At 34.7% G+C, this 24,147-nt stretch overlaps 2 protein-coding genes across 5 annotated transcripts in view; both read left to right on the top strand.

The window, feature by feature from the left end:
- The window catches only part of LOC104590509 (putative cyclic nucleotide-gated ion channel 20, chloroplastic), a 169,546-nt gene extending 164,778 nt beyond the window's left edge, over positions 1–4,768 (top strand). For all 3 annotated transcript variants that reach the window (XM_088903557.1, XM_088903559.1, XM_088903558.1), the window contains 2 exons: positions 2,725–2,887; positions 4,352–4,768. In XM_088903557.1, the coding sequence (XP_088759683.1) occupies positions 2,725–2,887; positions 4,352–4,460 (272 nt within the window). In that variant the 3' untranslated portion in view covers positions 4,461–4,768. The remainder of the gene's footprint in view (positions 1–2,724; positions 2,888–4,351) is intronic.
- Positions 4,769–15,641: 10,873 nt separating this feature from the next.
- LOC104589539 (uncharacterized) lies at positions 15,642–17,786 on the top strand. Of its 2 annotated transcripts, XM_088904409.1 has the most exons (2): positions 15,642–16,660; positions 16,736–17,786. In XM_088904409.1, the coding sequence occupies exons 1-2, from the start codon at positions 15,998–16,000 to the stop codon at positions 17,063–17,065; spliced, it is 993 nt and encodes a 330-aa protein (XP_088760535.1). In that variant the 5' UTR covers positions 15,642–15,997; the 3' UTR covers positions 17,066–17,786. The 2 variants fall into 2 exon arrangements, with proteins under 2 accessions (XP_088760535.1, XP_010246187.1); XM_010247885.3 differs by having other exon boundaries at positions 15,649–17,786.
- The last annotated feature ends 6,361 nt before the right edge of the window (positions 17,787–24,147 follow it).

Below are 24,147 nucleotides of genomic sequence, written 5' to 3' on the forward strand. Positions count from 1 at the left end.
ATCATATAAGTCCTTTTTAGCCTCCATTGCTTCCATTCCGATTCCTAGAACAGTTCAAGAGGCCCTTGTTGTCCCTGAGTGGAAGGAAGCAATGAAGGCTGAGATGGATGCCCTTGTAAAGAATGATACTTGGGAACTAGTTGATCAACCAAGAGAGAAGAAGTCTGTTGTGTGTAGGTGGATATTCACAGTTAAGTATAATGTTGATGGTACAGTTGAAAGATATAAAGCTAGACCGGTGGCTAAGGGATACATTCAAACTTTTGGTATTGATTACTTGGAGACCTTTGCACCAGTTGCAAAAATGAATACCATCAGGGTTTTACTATCTCTTGCTGCTAACTTCTCTTGGCCTCTATTTCATATGGATGTTAAGAATGCTTTTCTAAATGGTGACTTGTAGGAGGAGGTGTATATGGAGTTACTTCCTGGTTAAGAATGCTTTTCTAAATGCTAACTTCTTTTGGCCTTTGGTAAGAAAGTTTGCTAGTTGAAGAAAGCTTTGTATGGTCTAAAACAATCTCCAAGGGCATGGTTTGATAGATTCAGACTTGCTTTGGAAAGATTTTGGCTATGTACAATCCAAATCAGACCACACTTTGTTCAAGCTCAATCAGATCACACCCTTTTCATTAAAAGAAAGGATTCCTCCTTAACCCTTCTTGTTGTATATGTGGATGATTTTGTGGTGACAGGGAGTGATACCTGTGAGATTGACTCTCTTAAGAAGTTGCTTCACCAAGAATTTGAGGTCAAAGATTTGGGAGAACTGTGGTATTTCTTGGGCATTGAGGTAGCACAATCTAAACATGGGATTTTTGTTTCCCAAAGGAAGTAAGTTCTCGACCTCTTGCAAGAAACTAGGAAGCTAGGTGTTAAACCTGCTAACACACCTATTGAACAAAATCATAAGATAAGTGCAGAAGGGGGAGAGCCCCTTGAAGACAAGGTTATGTTTCAGTGATTAGTTGGGAAACTCCTTTGTCTTTGCCTCACACGACCGAAGATTTCTTATGCAGTCAATGTTGTTAGCCAATATATGCATTCCCCCAGAAACACTCTTCTTCTTATAGTTGAGAAGATCCTTGCTTATCTGAAGAGATGTCTAGGTAGAAGCATATTCTTCAAAGATAATGGTCACATGAAAATAGAAGTCTACACAAATGTTGATTGGGTTGGGTGTGTTGATGATAGGAGATCCACCACTGGGTATTATGCTTTTGTAGGAGGAAATCTTGTCTCTTGGAGAAGCAAGAAGCAAAATGTCTAGGGTGGAAGCTGAATGCAGGGCTATGGAAAATGGTGTGGCTGAAGTATTATGGTTGAGATCCCTATTTGAGGAATTGGGCATTACTTATGAGAGGCCCCCGATGCTATATTGTGATAATCAGGCTGCTATTAACATCGCCCATAATCCAATTCAACATGACAAAACTAAACATATTGAAGTGGATCGACTCTTTATTAGGGAGAGAGTTGCCTCTCAAGAAATGTGTCTTCCATATATTGTCTCTGACATGCAGATTGCTGATCTCTTCACTAAGGTAGTGCCAAAGACCAAGTTGGAGACAGATGCATGCAAATTGGGAATGATTAATATCTACTCCCAACTTGAGGGGGAGTATAGAGCTAGTTAGCATGTTATTTATGTTGCTGTTAGCATATTAGTAGTGTTAGTTAGTTATTTCAGTTATGTTAGCTGCTGTTTATTTGTGTTAACAGTAGAGACAATATTGTAAGTCTACTATGTTTTAAGTATAAATATAAACAGCAACTGAGTGGGGCGGCAATAATTAACTGACCCACACTCTTCTGAAATCTCCTCTCTGCGATTTCTTTCTTTCTTTATTTTCTTCTTCTTCTTCTTCTTCTCTTCTATTTTCTGAAATTTCTCTTGTTGAATTCTCATCTACAATAGGACTGATTACAGTCTCTACAACACAAGTATACATGAGGAGGGTGTTCTTGTAATTGTATGCTATTTTATATTAGCTATATATGCATGGTTGGCTAGTGGGTGAGATTAGGCTTTCTTCCCATCATTATTTCTTCTATTCTTTCTGTTCCTTCTCTCTCTCTCTCTCTATCTCTCTCCTTTTACTGTTTACCTCCTATTAATCCTTGGCCACTTTCAATAACTAATGCTTGATCAGTCTTACTATATAGAGATCCCCAATCATTCCCCCACAATGCCACAATCCCCCTTAAGTTGGAGTTCAGATATCTTTCATGCCCAACTTGCTAACAATCTCTTATAAATAGATTTCTGCAACTCCTTTTGTGGGGATGTCAGCTATTTATAATTTAGTTGTAATGTAAGCTGTAAATTTGTCCAGCAAGAAGTTTTTCCTGTGTAAAGTGATAATCCAAATCCACATGTTTAGTATGGTCATGCTGGACTGGGTTATAAGAATGTTAGTTACATCCTTCTTGTCACAGTATAATCTCATAGGTCTAGTTTCAGTTTGCTTGAGATTGAACTAGGAAGAACCTTGAGAAGAACAAGAAGTAGAAGACAGTGAGAATAGCAGTTGAGAATCTTTCTTGTTTCTCATGCCCCTTAGTATTGACTTATATATTGTATAATTCAAATTTCAAGCATGCCCCTTAATAGGTTTCAATATAATATATGTTTTGTTTATTCTAATTAACATTGAATTGCTATAATATTTTCAGGTTAGTGCAAGTGGTACTGATTATCTTTTTCTTTTATTTTTATGACAGATGGGCAGAAAATTAAGATGACAGGAAACCGATTACTTTCCAACAGGACAGTGAGGTGTGCAACTAATGTAGAAGCATTTTCACTCCGTGCTGCAGATTTAGAAGAAGTCACAAATCTCTATGCAAGATTTTTGCGGAACTCACGTGTTCAACGAGCCATAAGGTCATCTATGTGCTAACCCCATCTACATCTTTTTTATATCTACTTTTATATGAAACAACAAAATAAATTGCAAAGAAGAAAACAAGAAATGGACAAAACATTTAAAGGTAATGAAATGAAATTTTATACCATGCACAATATGTTAAGTGCCACTGCCAAGTGACTTAATAGCCAACCATTTCAAGGCCATAGTTTCGGTAAATCAATCAAGCAATAGAGCAAATTGGACACCCAGGTAAGGATCTATATGTTTCCCTGGTTTCCTAGGAAACTGCCAAATAACTTTATGGTAACAGAAAATATGCGTGGATACCATCATAATTAAAAAAGATCATAAATTTTTTGTTGATCTTAAATATGTAAGGGTCAATATTGCATGGACACTAGAGAGATTTAGAACTCCTGATTCAAGGTTTCTTTTCTTACTAAATTGAGTTTCTGTTTGATTAGATTTAAGAAATGAAGAGGAGAAAGAAGTGGTGAAAATTGAGAGAACAGCCAAAATTGTTGGGTGTGTTCCGCTTTATATTTACATCAATTTCTAAAAAGTACATGAAATGACCACCATCCCCCTGGACATCCCAATTCCCAATTTTCCTCTTCCACCTACTAATAGCTGTACACCATTGGTCCACCCAAAGTAGTTTAATCCATCAAGTGGTATGGTAAATATTGGGTAACTCTCATTCTCTCACCGTTGCTGAATACAAACTGTAGGTAACTCTCATTCTCTCCACCGTTGCTGAATACAAGCTGTCCTTCAGGAATTCAAAATACTATTGAATCTTTGGTTTCCATTAAGTTGATTGTTACACTTAAAGCACCAACATTTCTGGATCTAGATAATCAAATTATTAGCTGCTTGCTACTACTGCTTGCTACTACTGCTTTTAGTTTTTGTTATCAAGTCCAAACAGACCAAAAGCGGCAGATTTGACTAATTGCACCCCACAGCAATTAGTCATCTGTACTTTTGTTATCAAGTACATACAAACCATACGACAATCACTCCAACCTGGAAATAGTCAACAATCACACGAAACTGTACAATAGGTCCAATACTTATCCTACAGAAGTACCTGCTGTCTAATAGGGATACCCCTTTGATTTGGTAATGTAAACATGATTGGTCTTCATTCTGCTACATTTTTAACTAACAAGCATCATGTGTCACTGATTTTCAATAGGCATAAGGCATGCATTGCAATTTCTTTACAACATTTATTCTGGATACTCTTCACCATATATGTGCTACTTGATTCTCGTGAGATGCAGAGTTCCTTAGTATTATGTCCTTGTTGAAGTAAGCACCATCTCTCAGATGTATCCCTAAGAGCCCTTGTAGAACAACGGCCATGTATTGTAGAAATTCTTGTTTGAAGAGAAAAGGAAGGGAGACGATTTAATCAGATTGTTTAAAAGCCACATGTCTCGTATATTAATTTCGTATTCTCTTCACGACAGGTATGAGTCACCCTATTGGAGGGGACGAGCAGCAATCCGTATTCAAGTGGCATGGAGATACAGAAAGAGATGCTTAAACCGGGCAACCACCTCAAACCATGTATCCTAGTTATTCAATGAGGAAATGATTTGTTCTGACATGTAAATTTATATTTGTATGATATGTAGTTAATCTCCATTGTTGTTCAGTCAATTGAATAGATTATATCTTTAATGAAACTACTTCCCCGAAGGTTCAAGAAAAGTTGCATGTAAGAATCTACCCATAACCATCAACTTGTCTTTTGGAAAATATAGCTTAAGCATTATATAGCAAAATATACACATGTAAACCATAATTGGGCCTGGATCTTAATTGGAAAGAACAGTGTTAATGTGGTGTATCTGATTACTATATGGATCTCGATTTCCCTTTTCCATGTTCAATTTGATTATTCATACAGATCATCCAAGTCAAAAATGACTAGGTTGGAGTGTTGGACTTCTTATCAGATCTTGAATTCCTAGGTAAAGTTCAAAGGCCAAGCACTGGATAATTAGTCTGAAGTCACTGATATTAACTAGGTTCTTAATTTTAGGTATTAGAATAATAAGAAAAGATTGACCATTATACCAGTATCACAAAGGTGATATATATATATATATATATATATAATGATTTTATAGGGGCGGTGCTCTTTCCTCCATTGTCTCTTGTGAGACTTCCTCTTGCATTTTTACATGCAAGTTTTCCTCTCACATCCCAAATATGTGGGTCTCTTCCTTCTTCTTTCTTGTGATATTGGTGCATGTTAGCAAAGTTTTGTAAAGAATTAGAATGAGAGCCTCTTGGTGGTGATCAGTAATGAGGTTTGTCATGTTTCTTCTTAGGAATTTGAATTGAATCAAGCCATATTCAAATCTGAGTTCAATCACTCAAATGGTGAATCAAATTTAATTCGATATCTGATGGATATCTGAAACTCATTACCAATTTCAAATTCGACTATTTAATCAAATATTTGAATTGATTTGAATTTGGAAGGTTAATAGATGTATTTGTATTGATATTAAAAAGAACAAAGAGAGGCAAGTTAAATTGTTAAAATAAACTTCAACTCCTACTGAATGTAAGACTAAGGGCCTATTCGTTTTCTTTTAGCTCTTATCTCTTAAGATGAATCTTTTAACTTCAAGAGAAAAACGGTTGTTTGTTTCCTCTTATCTCTTATTTTTTAAAGTGCAATCATACAACTTTTTGTTTTTTAATGATACTCCCAAAAAGATAAACAAAAACTCTCATGCATGGGGTCAAAATGGATATTTGATCATTTTCAGAATTCTGAATTTTGAATTAAGAATAACATTCTCTGCATTTAGAGTTCAGAGGAAAGAAAAATTCACTAATACCAATATACCTCTTAATGTAATTATTGCATTTTCAGATGCCAAACTTCAGAGCAAATGAACAGGCCCTAAGACAGTTGAAGGAGTGATGACTCTAAACTTTGATCGTAGTGCCCAAGGCTCCAAGTCAGGCAAGAATTGAAGGTGTGTAATCTGAGAGGAAAAGGGGAGTGTATATGCTGGGATTATAGTGGTCCAATTGGGAAGGCAGATGCTACAAATGCAGAGATCTTGACTGCACTAATAGGAATTCACCTTGCGAAACATCTAGGTTTATCCTCTTTAACCATTAGAGGGGATTCTACAAATACTATAGCATGGTTAAGGGAGAAGGAAGGAGGGTCTTGAAGACTAGCACACTTGATAGCTGAAGCTAGGAATATCTTAGTCTAAATGAATATAAAGCTGGCCTGGAGGGGAAAGGGGGAGCATATGATGGGATTGTAGTGGTCCAATTGGGAGGGTAGATGCTACAATTGCATGTCTTGGCTGCACTAACAGGAATTCACCTTGCCAAACGTCTAGGTTTATCTTCTTTAACCATTAGAGGGGATTCTGCAAATACTATAGCATGGTTAAGGGAGAAGGAAGGAGGGTCTTGAAGACTAGCACACTTGATAGCTGAAGCTAGGAATATCTTAGTCTAAATGAATATAAAGCTGGTCTGGAGGGTGCAAAACACTGTTGCTGATAGCCTAGCAAAATCAGGAGTTTTTAGAGAAAGCTTGTTTAATGATGGTAGTTGTTTGCCTTTGTAATTATGCCAAGCTGCTCTAAGCTTCATAATCCTCTCGTGTACTTCATCTTTTTGTTTTCGATAAAAGTTATCTTTGTTGGAAAAAAAACTAAGTAAATAGAAAACACAAAAGAAAAATAAAAACCTACAACAACCAACTTATGATCTTCTTTGGCATATATCTGATTCAGTTCCAAGTCTTTTGACAGCCATGCTTGAGGGTAGAAAAAAAAATGAGGGATTGAAGAGTTGAGATTTTATTGGAACTGCAAAGGAAAGAGGAAGGTAAAAATGGGAGGGTAAGAGATAGACAAAGGTGGGCTCATCATGACATGAAAAGAGGAAAAACAGGAGTTACTAAGAGATGAAACAGTGGAGTGATGAGAGAAAGAATTGGGTGGTTATCGAGAGATGTTTCACAAGAAAAAAGGTTTTTCAAGAGATGAAATGATATCTTTTCTTACAAGAAAAGGAGGGTAAAGGTATAGCTGTATGCAATGATTAAAATATTGATATTGAGTATCGTATCAGATAACTTGGATATGGATACAAATACGAATATGGATACACTTTGAAAACACATGGATACAGACGAAAAACATGAAAACACTTGGATATGCTAGAAAAATGAATATTAATTTCATAAATATATTATTAACTATAGGTTTAATGTTAAAATGGCTATAAATACTGTATAAATAAATAAGAATTACATATTTTAACGGTATATATGAAGAAATATATTACAATTAATATAACAGAATGCATAGATATCATACAATTTTATTGATATGCATCAACTAAGATTCCAAGAAACATATTATATAGATTTTTACAAATTAATACATGTACAAAGCCATTATTATCTTATTTTATATTAAAGTCCAAGGCACAAAACATATGCAATTATTTTATTTTAATTATTATATCATTTTTTCTATTTTACTAATAATTTTTAACATTAACAAAAATGTTAACTAAAATTAATTCTCAAAATTTTGGTAAACAATATTTTCATTTTTGTAAACAATAAATATGTTATTATAAAATACAAATCAAATTTAATTGAAAATTTATAAAAATATATAATCCTAACTTAAAATATATCAAATCTATTTAAATTTCAAAGATACATATCATATGAAAATTCATAAATTTTAATTACTACAATAATTATTTCATCATTAATATTTTCTTATAAATTTCTAAAATAAAAAAAATAATATAAATATGGATTAGTGTATTTGATAGATTCAATTTATATTACATTTTTAAACATTTTATAAATAATATTTTTATTTTTATAAATAATAAATACATCATTATTTAATGCAAATTAAAGTATTAATTAATAATTTATAAAAACTTTGAGATATATATCATGCTCAAATTAGTAAATTTAAGTATTAAAATAATTATTCTATTATTAATATTTTAAAATTACTTTAAATTAAAAAATGACTTTTTGATATAAATGCGGACTTGATAGATTATTTATTCTTTTGATTTATAAAATATTAATTTTAAATATTATTCTTTTTAATTTGTAATTGGAAGTGCTGAAGATAAGTATATATTGGTTGTTGAGATTTTATATAGTTATTAAGTAGTAAAAGTTAATGTATCCCATTTATTGACATGAAATAAAAGTTGGCTCAGTGGTTAAAGATGCATCATTCTTGGTCTACCGATTTTCAAATTATCCAAATTTAATACAATTCCCAGTTTGCCACAATTCTCCAATTGGAATTCAGATTTTCGAATACCGTTTAACCCTTATTTCTTTTGCTGGTTTTGGTCTACTGACAAGAATACTCGGATGCTTTGTTGGCAAGCAGTTTTGTGGTATTATCCATATGTAACTGGGGTTTCTTTCTTTGGGATCGTGATTGGAGATGATGTTTTCTCTAGTCAATTTATGCAATCCCTTTTTTTTTTTTTTTCCTCGTGCAATATATTGGGGGTTGTGTTTCTTTGCTAGCTCGTTGTTGGAGGCAATGGAGGACTATTCTAGTTTGGTTGGATATCTCAATGACAATAGTAAGTTTAGATGGGCTCTATGGCAACGTCCCCCCACGACAACCGCTAGCTAAACACAAGGGTCCCCTCCACAGAGACATCGAAGCTGGGGGAATGCAGCTTGTCGTTAAATCTGATCCACCAGTTCGGGTAAAAAATGGAATTAAGCAAAAGCTCACTGAACAAAACTGCGGAAACAGGGGAGCATTGGAGTGGTGTCCCCATCAAAACGGTTGATCCCCGAGCCAATGCTTCTTCGTTCCTTCTAGAGAGAAAATGAAAGCATAACATCAACCGGTCCAACCAAAAAACTTTCTATCTAACCTCATGATCTAAAAAATATCAACAAATACTTGCGAATACCATGCCCTTATTCCTGATGGAAGTTCGGAAGTCTTCCACGTTAAGGGAAAAGATTTTTACAGACAAAATCATTGAGAAGGTGATACTTCCACGTTAATGATTAACCCCACCAAATTCAGTTCCTTTTTTCATGATTAAGCTCTTCTCATTAAATAACAAATTGAGCTAAAGATGTTCTAAAATAATAGATGAAAGCAAAGAACATTGGAAGATCAAACATGCATTCATGGTTTTGACACATGGATTAGCCGAACCAGAAATAAGAGCTATACTGCAATATCTAAGCTATTAATTCTGATCACGTACGATCGGCTGAGCCCGATGGTTTCCTTTTCTTCCACTATAGCGTTCATGGTAACCGTCTTTCTGAGACAATCTTTTGGTGTTTTGAGGAAGACAATAATGACGTCGGAGAGAGAGATGCGGGAGTGTCAATATGTTGCCGACGACTGATGACGTTCGATTGATCGGACATGTTTCTTGTTGTCGTGTTTCGTGCCTTGACAGAAGAAAGCAACAAAGAACAATTGGCGTTGTTTATCTTAAGGTATTGTGTGTGTGAGAGAGAGAGTACGGGTTGAGAGATAGGGGAGTATGAAGAGATGAGTTTCGGAGACAGGGGAAGTTGAGCCGTCGGTGAAGAAACGATCGGAGAGCCATGTCTCATTGAACCTGTTGGAGAGAGTGAGAGAAAGAGAGTCAGACAAGCGTTTTCTTCTCCAGATTTTAGTGAGCCTACGGGATTGGAGTCAAATCTAGAGAGGAACAATCTGGAACATTGCAAAATCGGCATTTTCTTCAGGTAGGCGTTTTCTTGTCAAATTCGATAAAAGGAACATTGCAACAGTTCTTCGGCTCTACCATAGTGATAGACGGGGAGTGGTTTATTTTTTAGGGAAATATAGGGAGAATGCATCCTGACCGTGAATTGATGTCAAATTCACGGGCAGGATGTAGTTTATAGGGGAGAGGGCTATTTGTGGGGGGGTTGGAATTCAGAATTCTGCATCGTATGGGAATTAAAAAATACGGACATACTATAGTATGGGAATTAAAAACTCGAAGTCTGGTTCCCTTGCAACGGTGCGAGAAATCCGGGGTCGCAACCCAAGTCGAACCCATTGTCGAAGGGGTTGCTGCAGACAATGTTAAGAAGCGACGACAAGCAAGATTTAGGTCGCAAGAACGGCTATACCTGCGGCGGGTCGAGGTTAAACATGGACGACTCAGAACAGGAAGATGAAGAGTCGACTGGCTGCAGTAGTAGACTCTCTGCTGCAGTAGGGTTCGAAGGGGAAGCAATATCTTTGAGTTCTGGATAGTTTTGGACGCTCTGGAAGTCGTGGTGAGATGGGTTTCCATTACCGTTCACATACCAGTCGTCCCCAAGCATGGACTTGAGCGTAGATAGAGAGACCATGTCCTCCTTGTTATCTCCTCCATCGTTGCTCCTTGCCCACAAAAACCGCGTCTTCTTCCTCTCTTCGTCGATGAGTAAGGGGGAATGTTTATCTTTCTTAGTAAAACATCTGCAATTACCATGTAGCACTACTTTTCGGTTGAGGCAAATTCAACAAAGTAGGGAAGGAGTAGAAGGACTGGAGTGTTGATTGAAGTAAAATGAAATCAAACATGATGGGCATACACATAAAAGACGGTTTTTGCAATGTTTCTCTACAAGGGGAAAGGGGAAGGCAGGAAGAAGAAATGGGAGGAGAGAAACGGGAAGGGGAAGATGAGACATCGGGGGAGAGAGAAATGTCTGACGTAGAAGGGATTAGCACCGCTACTATTTATGTATAGTGAGATTAGGGAGGATGACCAATGTTTTTTGTCTGAATAGTTATCAAAAGGGTAGTCGTGGATTTCAACGAAAGCTAACGGAAGAGGGTTTTGTCTCACGGTCATAGTACAGGGGCGGGGTTTTTTTGTTGCAAAATAAAGTATAAGAGATCTTTGTCAAAAACCCTATAATATATGAGATCTTTGTAATTACCCAAAAATTTATATCATGTGTTGTCATGTGTATACGAAATTTTGACACAACATTGAAATAATAGCATTGGTGTAAGATGAATATAGTTAATCAATTAATTAAACAATAGAGGTAATTTAAGAAATTTGTCCAAATAATAATATTATTACCCTTTAATTTTATGTTTTAGTACTTGCACCAAATAACTCCTTACTAATTCTATATGTCATTCATCACCTTTGCACAAGGTTGAATGATATTTTAGGAGAAATCTACTATCATATGCTTTAATTTGTTCTAATTCATAGGGTTAAGAAAATAGGCCTAGAAAACAATTATTATGGAAGTTTTGTGATTGATGTCCTAACATATAATTTCACCTATTCAATTCTTCAAGATGACTTGATGAGTTGAATTGGCTTGTTGCCTCGTGAGTATATTAGTATTGATTTATAGATGGTTGGTTGGGTTTAACACTCTTGATATATGCTAAGGCTAGGTTATCATCAATTAATTTGAAATGTTTCAACAATTTAGACCCATCCGCACAAGTAAAAAAACTATTTGACTAAAGGAGAATAGGTTTATTGAGGATATTTAACCCATTATTATGGGCAATATTTTTAAACCGCCATTGACTCGAACGGTTCAATGTGAAAACTGGTCACTAATCCGGCTCCAATTACCTCCTAACCTAGAGTTATAACAAAAACTGTTGAAAAAACTAGCAAACTGTTGACCTGACCATTCTAACCGCTGAATCATTGACATTGGTTTGCAAATTTAAAACGAATTCCCAATTTTCCACCCACACACCGATACACACTCACTTCCTCTTTCTATTAAAACTGAAATGACAACTGACAGAAAATAAAAAAAGTAAAGTGAAAACTCCCAAGACTCAAAATTCTATATCATTATGAGAACTGATACTCATAGATTAATTTTTTGGTGGATATTTTCTTGTGATGTGTATATAGATCCAATTCTGTCTTTTCTTGTGATGTATGTAAATTATTGTATGCTTATGGAGCCATTACCATTATGATTTTATTAATTTTTGTTTACATTTATTTCATCACGGGTTAATCCGTTTAATCCAAACAGTCAAACCGTTGACTTATGACTTGGAAGGAAAAACAATTCCGTATCTAGGTCATTTTTGAAAACATTGATTATGAATAGTTAGGTGGATGAAAGAATATGGGATGTTGTGAATCCTTTTGTGTGTAGGAGTTGTTTGATTTATCTGCCTTACTATTCTTATAACACAACTACAAACTTGGTCTCACATCATTATATGCTATTCCACCATTTGTTGATCTTATTAAACATTATATATAGCATTACTATATGAGGTATTTGTTTTAAATTTCTAGCATTACTAGATTCCTCTCTAATTGAAAAAATAGCTTTCAATATTATTTCTTAGTGTTTATTATTTACTAACTCTTCTTATTTACATAATGGTTTTATGTTGGAATGGTAAAATAACAAATGTAGTAGTGACAATACATGTATATTATTTTTTGATATTGAGATTTAATATATACAAACAAGCATTTACCTCAAAAGCTTTAGAAACTCTGGAATCACTGTAGTTTGAGAGATTTTTTTTTTGAATAAAGATCAATTAACAAAAGTAAGAGGAGTTAAATTAGGTCTGGATTTTTGGGCAATATCTATTAATGTACCTATTATATACAAAGAAACTTTAATTCAACCATATGGTCGTTTTAAAACAATTGGATATATAATTGGTGCAAGTATCATGAGGTCATCATTTTGTGTTTGTTATATTTTAATTATACTTACTTTCAAATGATGTTTCATATATAAATTACTTTATATAACATTAATTTTAATTTTTTTAATCTTTTTTTAGGTTAAGTATGTAAACAAAACATAAGAATAGGCATATGGGAGAATGATTTAAAAAAGCCATAATTTTTACATTTCCTTGGTCTAATATATAACATGACAACTAGTTAGTTATATTGTATATAATTTTAAGTTAAAAATACAAAAATATGGAATTTTGCACATTACAAATTACGAATCCATGTGTTGAGTATTTATATTGATATAGCAATGGTTATAATCACCACTATAAATCACCCATATCTATTGCTATAAATCTAAAAAGTGTTTTATAAAGGCAGATATAACCACCGCTATATGTAGAATATATGACAAAAATTAATTTGTAGCGGCAGATATAACTACCGCTATATGTAATATATATGCCACAAATTAATTTATAGCAGTGGATAATATTGTCGCTATAAATTTTAGATTGACGAATCATTGCATTTAGTGACAGTTATAAACACCACTATAGCATAAGTATTTGTCATAAGTTTTGATCCATAGTGACGGATTATTTATCGCTATTTGTTGCATTCTTATTGCTAAATATTTCTTCTGCTATTTGTTGCATTCTTGCCACTAAAGGCTAGTATTTTATCGATGGATGATTTATTTGCTACAATTTCTTTTACCAACATGACTTTCAGCAACAGAAGTTTAACTGCCGCTAAAAAACATGTACTAGTACTTTAGAGGTGGATAAATCCACTGCTATAGACTAGTTTTCTTGTAGTTATTGGGATTACAATGGCAAGAAGGGGTTGGCATTTGCAATATTCAAACTGGCAATAAGTCCTTTTAACAATAAACCGACTTGAGCTCCAAATCGGCAAGTTTGAGGCCAAAGAACTTCACGGCAGCAAGAAGTGAAATGAGGAGGAAGAGGAAGAAAAATCCTTAGTGGGGTTTTTAGCATTTTAGGATAGTTGGGTTTATAATGAAATGTGATGTACTATATCAAATTAAATCTGATGTGACTAATTGCCAATTCAGATTACAATGAGACCTACATATATAGGACTATCATTCTTGAATCGGTGGGGTGACTCAAGAAACGTCAAAAAAAGTGTTTCAAGTAAAAATATAATTGTGAATCATTTTTCGACCGTTTCATTGTAAAACACCTTTCCAAACATGTTTTTTTTTTTCGTGGACTAGAGAATGACACCATACTAAGTTCGGGGCTAGTATTTTTTTGATATTTTTTATTTAGTTTAAGCAAAAATTGTCTATCTTTTTATTATTTTTTTTAAGATTATTTGTATTGTAATATTTAGTTAATTAATTATTATTGTTATTATTAAGTATTTAATTAATGATTTTATTATCATAATTAAAATTTTATTGTAAAAATTTAAAGATTAATCAAAATGTAATATTTACTTAAATATTTAACTAAAGATTAATATTATTTTTAATTAGTAATGTTGATGATTATTTTCTTATATTTTTATTAATAATCAGTATTTAATTGCTGAGTATTATTGTTATAATAGATTTTCTAATTACACTAAATTCTGGTAATTTACATTACTTTAAAGGAGGGGACTATTGCCTGAAGACCTTCCTTTAATATATACTAGTGAGGACCCGTACAGTGCACAGAAAAATCTGAAAGATTGAACAATTTTATTTACTATTAATTAATTGATAAATTAATAATCAAAATTTGTTGCTAATTAACTAAAAGTATTCAAAGTTATTGTTAGTATTTAATATTTTAATAATTATATTTTTCATTTAATGTTGATTGATTTATAGAAAATAATTATTGTTAATTTAATACGAATAAATATTTTTTAATAAATTTAATTTTACAAAAAAATTAGTAATTTTAATAATTGTTATTATTTTCATTATTTTAAATGAAAGTTTGATTGATTTTAAATAAATAAAAATAATTACAAAAGCTAACATTTTATTAATTTCACTAATAATTAACAATTATATAGTAATGGAAATGGTGTGGGGCACCCCATCCATGTCCCTACCCTGTAGTCAAGATACTCTACCCCATCCCTGCCTCTTACCTAGTGTTAGGGAAGTTTAGGGCAAAGCACCCACTCCTTGTTAGGAATGGGAAATCCTCGAATTTCCTCGCATCGTCCTCAGTATCGGGTGAATTCATGGCAAGGCACCCACTCCAATGTAAATTAATTGATAATTTTATTTTCCAACATTATAGTATTTTATTCCCCCATTTGCATTTGGTTATTAATTATAATAATAGCAGTAACTAAAATTTTATATTTTTTGGTCATTGTTAAATATAATTCTTAATTTTATAGAAATTAGTTAAAGAGTTTTCAATTTCTATAAAATATTGTTAATTAACATGAATATTACAGTATTTACCCAAAATACTTTAAAAAGTAACGATGAGTTAATTAATAACAATATTTATTAATTTTTGGTAATTAACTAACTATATTTATTAACTTTTGGTTAATAGTCATTAAATATGGGTTGAAGTACTAAATATTAATCGTATTTAACTATATATTAAATAATATGAATATTTTAAATGAGAGAGAGTGGATATAAATTGTGGGAGAGATTTTAGGAATTGATTAGAAAGCGAGGTAACATGATAAATTCGTAATGCCTTAGGAGAGAGACTGTAGGAATATTTTTAAGTAATTGGGTTAGGAATGATGACATGACTTAATGGAAGTGGTGAAAAGGGGAGAGAAGATAGAATCAAGGAGAATAGGGTGGAGATAATGAAGTAAGGAGAGGCATGCTAATATGGACCATGCTATATATATAGATATAGATATAATAATGTGACGTGACTGCCACGTCAACAAATCTCCGGTGCCAAACGCCTACTTATTAATTTTGCCCTCCGTTGGCTAATTAGTATCATAATCGATCATTTGAGTGGTGTATAGCTAACTTGATTTGTAAATTGCAATAAATTCCACCATTGGCGAATGGATCATATTTCCTAATCCAATTCGATTTGAAAATGCGCAAGAAGGATATCCAAATTCAAGACAAATGGATAGATTCAAATTCAAATCGGATAATATCCGGTCCATTTGCCCCCTAAGTTGCAGCCCAAGGTCCAGCACTCAAATAGGAAGGTTTATTCCAATTGTCAATACTTGAAGGTGGCATAGTCAACCCTATCATTTAGAGCAGTATCCGTGAATCTCCCGCATTGAAATAGACAGGCAAGCGCGTTTCGTTGACTTTGACATTCTCTATACTGAGCGTGCAATTCACTCTTTATCATCCCTTCATCGGAGAGCGAGAGAGACAGAGAGTCGGACTGTCGGAGAGAGAGAGAGAGATGGGGAAATTGTGTTACGATCCCTACATTCAACACTTCAGCCATCCTCATCCTTTAGAGCTTTCCAATCTCCAGCAACAGCACCCGAACTTGGCTTCATGTTCAGGCTGCAAGCAGAGCCCCTCCGGGTGGATCTATTCCTGCAAAGCCTGCAACTACATCCTCCATGTCTCATGCGCTCAGATGCCTCAGCTCATCCAGCACCCAGCCGATCCCACTCACGCCCTCACCCTCCTCTCTTTACCGGCCTACCCAGAAGGTGTCTTCAACTGCGACGCCTGTGGGCACAAAGGCAACGGCTTCAGCTACCACTGTGGAGCCTGCAGCCTCGACATCCACATCTTCTGTGCTACCAAGCCGCTCTCACTCAGCCACCATGCCCACCCTCACACCCTTCATCTGGCCTTCTTCCCTCCTTACCAGAACAAAGGCTTCTCCTGCGACATATGTAAAACCATGGGCTCCAACCACTGGCTCTACCGGTGCAGTATGTGCGAATTCGATGCCCATCTGAATTGTGCTTTTTCTAGGACCCATCTGTCCCTTCAACCTCAGATTCAAAGGTCTCAGCCCGTGCAGATCCAACAATACCAGTCATTCCCACAAGCTGTTCAGCCTCCATACAAGGCTCAAGCTCAGTTCCAGGCTCGGCCTCAACTTCAGGTTCAGCCCCAGTTCCAGGCAGCTCAGTCTCAATTTCCGATCCGGCCCCAGTTCCAGGCTCAGCCTCAATTTCAGGTTCAGCCCCAGTTCCAGGCTCAGTCTCAATTTCAAGCTCAGCCTCAGCTCCAGGCTCCCGGAGCTGCAGGGCTCAGTAATGGGCCTCCACAGACAAACTGCTACGCATATAACCAGAATATGGCTACGCAACAGCCCATGCAGCAGTCAGGGCTAAACGGGACTGGTAATGCTTTGATGGATGCTGCGATTCAAGGATTCATTACTGGTGCTTCTGAACAGCTTGACCAGGATTTCATGCAGAATCTCACAGGAGGTGACAACGGTGGTGGTGGTGGTGGTGGCGGTGACGGTGGAGATTCTTCTGCATCTGTTCTAGATGTTGGGTAGCGGCATGTTTGGGGATTCAGGGTCAACAAATGAATAGTTAGAAATTAGAGTGCTTTGTGGAGATAAAATAGGTCTCTAATGGTTTGCAGTTTGTGCTGTTAGTTATCCATCTCTTTGGTTATTCTACTAATTGAGGATTAAGTTCTTGCTTTCGGGAAGATGTTGGATCAAGATCTTGTACAGGAGTCTGAGATTGTGAAAGTTTAATTTGCCAAAGGCTCTGTAATTGACACAAGCCTCTCCCATGAGCATTGAGCCACCATAGCAGTAAAGGATGAATTTCTAAAAGTCAACCTGGAAAACGAGGCGACCTCATTGATGAGCTGGATGCAAGGATAGTTGGCGATACAAGACAAAGCTGTAATAGGCAAACCAATCAATCTGTCTTGCATATTTCTGGAATTATTTACACAAACTGCAGAAATTGTCAAGCCCTGCCCCCAGTTTGATGCTCTGAAAATTTGTGGAAAAATAAGTTTTTTTTGTCTAATAAATAAAATAAAAACTTCATATTTTTTATGGATTCTCTGTGAATAACATCGCAAGGCAGCGTTAGGTTCAGTCACAGTATAAATTTGGTTTGCATTTGGTGTAAATTCATGGGAGTACATAAAGGCCTGACTCCTGAGTGTATTCTAGTTTACTTTTGCTTCACATTTGACCTTGTTAGTAATAAGTAAAATAGGAAGTAAAATGGTGTGAGGCAGGAAGAAGATAAATTGTTTGGAATGAGGTAGGAAGGAATATGACGCAAAACCCAAAACCCACTTTATATATGAGAGAGAATTGAGGTAAGAGGAATATGGTGCAAATTTTGTATTATTTTTTGAAATGCAAAATTTATACCGTTGACAAGTACAATTTAGACAAAAAAATACAAATTTTGTATCAGATATATGTGTAAACTATATATATTTACAAATAAACAGATACCAAATTAAAACGATGCAAAATTTCTATCTGATTAAGATTTGCACGGAAAACAAACGGAGCTAATGAACAGGATGTCTACTTAGCAGTGATAATGAAATGCTCACAAGATAGCGATAGTACAAAAATAGAAAACTATGGTCTGCAATTGCTGGTATCCACCTGGAAGATATGCTCTATAGGTGGTGTTTGGCTAACAAAAATCAAGCGCTTCTTGGAATTCCACAATTTGGCCGATTTTGTAATAATTGAAGTTTATTTTCTGTTGACGGACGTATGAGAAAAAGCTTCAATAAAACTGAAACCACCATGATAAAAAATTACCAGAAAAGAATCACCATAATTATGAATTAAAAAGAAGCATTGGCCAACACATTTATAAAAAATTATTGATTTCTCAAATGCGATGTGATCAAAATTCAACGTCCCTCTTTCAGTGCTCTTCGCACAAAAGTCATGATTCAGACATTGAATCGATAATTGACAATTAACGATTTAACATATTAGCACAATTCAAAGATTTTTGGGGATTTTTAGATTTTTATTGTTCAGTCCATATCAGAAGTTCTAGTTTCGTACAATTGGGATAGGTTTCAGTTTGGAATTAATGCTAATTCATGAGTGGGTATGGGTGTTATAAATGAAACTATTTATAAATTTGAATTATTGTAGGTCTAGAGTTCAAATCAGAATTTGAATTATTTATAAAAAATTCAAATGAGAATTTAAACTTTTTTACACTTAGCTAACATATCAAGGTCAAATCGATTTAAATTTTTGGGTTTCACTGGAAATGCCAATGTTTGTAACTTTGTTTTACTAATTATTTAAATCTATTTGTAATTATCAGCCAATTAATTAGTCGTTGACATGTATAACTAAAGTCTATACATATAAATACATAAGTGCTTCATATTGATGGGTGCTTAATTTAGGATGGTCTTCATCGTACTCAAAAGTCTTATTTAATTTTTAGTAATTAAATTTAGGGGTGTCAATTTTTCACCCAATCCGCTGAATCCACCCAATTCATTCAACTTGCCCATTTACTTGGTGGATTGTGTGATCAATCTATCACTCAATCCACCCATTTAAATGGGTTGGGTAGTGGACAACCATTGGGTTAATCATTACAGACAAAAGTATTAATTTTTTAGCTTTTTTTTTAATTTTCTTTATTTGAATTAAATAATTTATAATTAATGTATTAATTATCTATTAAGTACAGCCTAAATTTAGTTGACAAGTCCAGACCAGTTCAACGCGATTTAACCCGATTCAACATATATCGATCTGGGTCGACCTGAATCCGAAATAAACCTTGGACAGGATGGTTCGACACTACTTGCTTTGCCCAATTTGGGTCGTTCGGACCAACCATCATTCACACAGCTCAACTCTACCCTTGACAAGCCGATCCGGGTTGGATCGGGCGGGTTCGAATCCTAAACCCATCCATTTGCTTTGCACGGTTTGGATCATTTGGTCTGGTTTGTATCCATACAATCGACCTGAATCTAGTCCGGTCCGATTTACTTCTCTTTACCCGCTTTGGGCCAATCAGTTCGGTCCCAAACCTGTGCACAAACCTAATAAGAGCCGACCCAAGTCAATCCACCACTAGTTGAATCAGTCTGGTCTGGCTCGACCAAATCGAACCAGTCTAGGCCGATCGGGGTCTGGTCTGACTAGACCGATTCGGATCTAAACGGTTCAACAACTCTTGAAATGATTAGCTCAAAGACAATCCAATTAGATAGTTCAAGTTGGTATGACCGGTTTGAACCTAAGTGATTCGTCAAATCCAAAATCCGAACATAGTTAAATGGCTTTGTTGCTTGTGAAAAAATATCATACATGTATATGTGATTTGAACCTTCACTTGTATAAATAGCAATTACTATTGCCACCAAGCTATGACCAACTTATTTGTTAAGAGGGAGTTAGCTTTTTGTTTTTTAAGTACATAAATATAAGATTAATGGGTTTGGGCAGGTTGGATTGGGTTAAAGTGGGTTTAGGTTGAACCCAACCCATTTAATTTTATATAAATGGGTCATTAACGAGTTGGTGGGTTAAATGGGTTGGGTTGAAGCTCAACCCAAACCAAACCCAACCCAACCTGCCCAATTGTCACCACCAATTTAGAGGTTTTTAGAACAGTGTCAAGAGGGGAAAGATGGGGGGTCATGTAGAATCTGAGAGGAACTTAAAAACTAAATGGGCCTATCATTTATATGAGTTTCCTTGAATGTGTGCATCTTTGTAATTTCATTGTAACTTTTCATTGCCTAACTCATAAATATATAACTAGCACATCTCATGAAATTACAATTAATATTTTCTTAGGTTCTATTATGAAATTGGAAATTCATGATACTCAAAAATGTATAATCAATGATTAAAGTATTGATATTGGGTATTATATTGGAAAAACGCTTGAATGCATTAGGAAAATGCATACAAATTATATTAATACCACTAAATTTAATGCCAAAATAATCACAAATAGTGTATAAATACATAAAAATGTTTTTTATGGTATATATGAAGAAATACATTACAATTATTATAATAGGATGCATAGATTATTATATAGATTTTTACAAATTAATACATACACAACCATTATTATTTTATTTTCTATTAAAATCCAAGGCAAAAAAAGCATATGCAACCATTATATTATTTTATATATATTTTTTTAATTTTTAACATTAACTAAAAAAGACAACTAAAAGTTTAGTTCCCAAATTTATGGTAAATAATATTTTTATTTTTGTAAACAATAAATATGTTAAATAAAAAATATCAATTAACAACTTACAAAAATATATAATCTTAAAATATATCAAATCTATTAAAACTTCGAAGATACATACTATACGTAAATTCATGATTTTTAATTACTAAAATAATTATTTCTATTTCTTTACATTATCAATTTTTTATACAAATGTAGATTCATTTATATTATATTCTTAAATAAATAGTAAATAATATATACATATTTATTTAATACAAACTAAAATATTAATTAATAATTTATAAAATTTTTAAGATACATATCTTGTGCAAATTTATAAATTTTAAGTACTAAAATATCTATTTTATTATTAATAGTTTATTCAAATAAATTTCTTGAGGTTAAAAATAATTTTGTGATGAAAATTTGGATTTGATAGATTATTTGTTCTATTAGTTTATAAAATATTAATGTTGAATAGTATTCCTTTTAATTTATAGTTGGAGTGGTTGAATATTATATATGTTATTTATTTGAATTGGTTGTGAACGCTAAATTGAATAAATGTTAATGTATTTCACTTATTATCACAAAAATGAGTGTTGGCTTAGCAGTTAATGACATGCTTAATTACTTGGTGCGGTTGTCTTGGGTTCATCCATTAGTATTCCATCGGTTAAATATTACATAATATCTAAAATACCTTTCTTGTGTATATTTTGAGATCACTCTAAAGAGTAAAATCATTACTAGAGAATGTTGTCATCGAAAATTTTGAATTTGTTATTTGTTGTCCATGTGAGCACGTCATCGTGGGTAGGGGTGCTCACGGTTCAGTTAACCGAACCATGGGGCTTTTTTTTATCAAACCGATACTACTAGTTTTTGGAAAACTAGTAACCAAAACTAGTTTTGGATGGACCATTGGTTCGGTTCAGTTAATTGGTTGATCGGTTCAATTAACCATTGGTTCGGTTCGTCGATTTTTTTGTTTTTAAATTTTTATAATATATATAATAAAAATTTAAAAATATACATAAAATATTATATTTAATTAATAAATAATATATCATATATTATAAATATATATTTATATATAATGCATATTTATTAATTTATAACATATAATATATATAATATAAAATATATAGAAATAAATGTATACCAATTAGTTCAATTAACTGTCGGTTTTCTATATTGGTTAACTGAAACTAAACCAGTACCATCATTTTTTTAAAAACACCAAACCAAAACCGAGCGATCGGTTTGGTTTTGGTCGATTTATTCGATCGATTCAGTTTTTCGATTTTTTTGCTCACCCTTAATCGTGGGGGGAGGCGTTTGCTTAGTTGAAAATGATCTCAGAAATACACATGAATGGTATTTTTTACATTATATAATATTTAACTGACGAAATACTAATGGATGGACCCAAGTACCTATTTTTTAAGAATTCAAGGTTCAAGTGTTGCAATTGAAAGTTTAGGGTTACCTATTTGCCACTACCCCCAAAATAAAGGTATCTATCTGTAATTTACCCTAAAAAAGAGTGCGGCTGTAACATGCTATGTGATGGGCATGAGGAGGCTGTTGAGTAAGAAATCGCAGCTCTTTGGTTTAATGTCTTTCTGGCACCATACATTTTTTTAATCCCATTTCCTCACAAAATTGGTCTTCACACCCACCTCACAACCCTTCGAGCTACACATCAAGAAAGTCTCCATACATGTATATTTTTATTCATGGGGAGATATTTTCCCAATGTATGGCTGCAAAGGATGTAAAGTGGATGTGAAGACCAATTTTGTGACTTGAGGAAATCCGATTTTAGATTTTTCCTATACTTATTCTCTATCTTTGCATGATTGGAATTATGAACATTGCAAATCACCCATCAAACATTCCTAAAATTCTTGGATTTCTTGTCACCATCAAATAAAAACTAAAAATGAAAGGGCAAATTTCTTAAACTATCCCCAAGGTTTAAGAAATTGACCAACTCTATCCCCTATCATTGCAATATTGTCAAAATACCCCTATTGTTTCTAACAATTGTTTTTTTAAACTCAATTTTACCCTTGCCATCTACCTCCTTACAGTAGCGGCAAATCGAACTGACTAGATCTTTAACTAGCGGCAGGGATAACCCCTCTCTCTCTCCCTCTCTCTCTCTCTCTCCCCCCTTCTTCCCCTTGTCTTCCCCTCAACGTTAGACAAGATGTTTCGATGGGTTTGGGAGGTGCCCCCACCCCGACGCCCCTATTCTCTCTTTTCAAGATGAAGCTGAACCAACCAGAACCAACTTCATCATTTGTCTACCCACCACAAAACACTTGGTTTCTTCGACGTCCTCGTTGTCATCGGAAAAGACGATGGTGTTTGTATCGATAACAACAGCGAAAGAGCCGGTAGGGCCGAAGGAAGGGGGCGGACAAGAATTGGTAACCATCGAGCGCCGGGGAGATCACTCAACCATCTGCTGATGGAACGTCATTAATTTCCCCAGGGTGAAAAGCTAGGGCACTATGGAGCCTATGTTTAAATGACAAGGCAGTGGCATTGACAATCTATTTTCTTTTGTTTTACCCCTTTCTTCAGTCCTCTACACGTGTGAAATGGCTCTAAGCTCTGGCCTCTAGACAAACAGTCAGCGGTGATGAAACAGGGGAGAGGGAAACAGAACGAAGGGAGAGGGGAGAGAGAGAGAGGCTCTCTTCTTACCGGTCACCGCCGTCATGCCAACGTCGAGTCATCCCCCTCCCTAGCATATCTGCGGAAGCCTTCATCACCAAGCATCCACTCTTCGTTATGTTGGCTTGTACATGGGTTTCGACGAGGCTCGTATTAGGTTTCAACGCCATCGCCATTGCAACTTCAAGTGGCAGTGGTATTTTTTTTTTCTTGCTCCCCCAATTTCTCTATACTTTCTGTCTCTCTCCCCCTTTCGTTCTTTCGCTGTCACTCTTTGAGCTACTTTCCAGCATAGCCTCAAGCATTCAACGAGGCGTGTCTCTTGACTTGAGCATAGCCTCGGCGAACCTGAAAACTCCACTTCCTCCAACCACCATCTCTCTGATGCTCGGGAAAATAGAGATTTTATCACGAATACTCGGGATCTGGAGCTGAGATCGTTCAACAAACTTCGAACTCAAATATGGAGCCTGAACTGATGTACGACCCCACTCCCGCTGACCACCGACATCTCTTCAGTGTTTTCCCAAGAATACTCAGATCTAGAACTTGAGATTGTCCGGCAAGCTTTGAACTCAAATTTGGAGCTGGATCTGATGCATGCAATGGCAATACAATAAAAACCTGCCCGTAAATTATTTTTATGTAAGGGCAAAAATGACTTTTCGTGTATCTCCATTACCAATTAAATTAATAATAGCGACAATTAACAATA

The sequence above is a fragment of the Nelumbo nucifera genome, chromosome 4 (genome assembly GCF_055504915.1).
Source record: "Nelumbo nucifera cultivar China Antique chromosome 4, China Antique-T2T, whole genome shotgun sequence".
In the NCBI taxonomy this organism is placed as follows: Eukaryota; Viridiplantae; Streptophyta; class Magnoliopsida; order Proteales; family Nelumbonaceae; genus Nelumbo; species Nelumbo nucifera.

Excerpts from the sequence above, each read along its gene's own strand:
- LOC104589539 (XM_010247885.3), top strand. The coding sequence starts at position 15,998 with ATGGGGAAATTGTGTTACGATCCCTACATTCAACACTTCAGCCATCCT.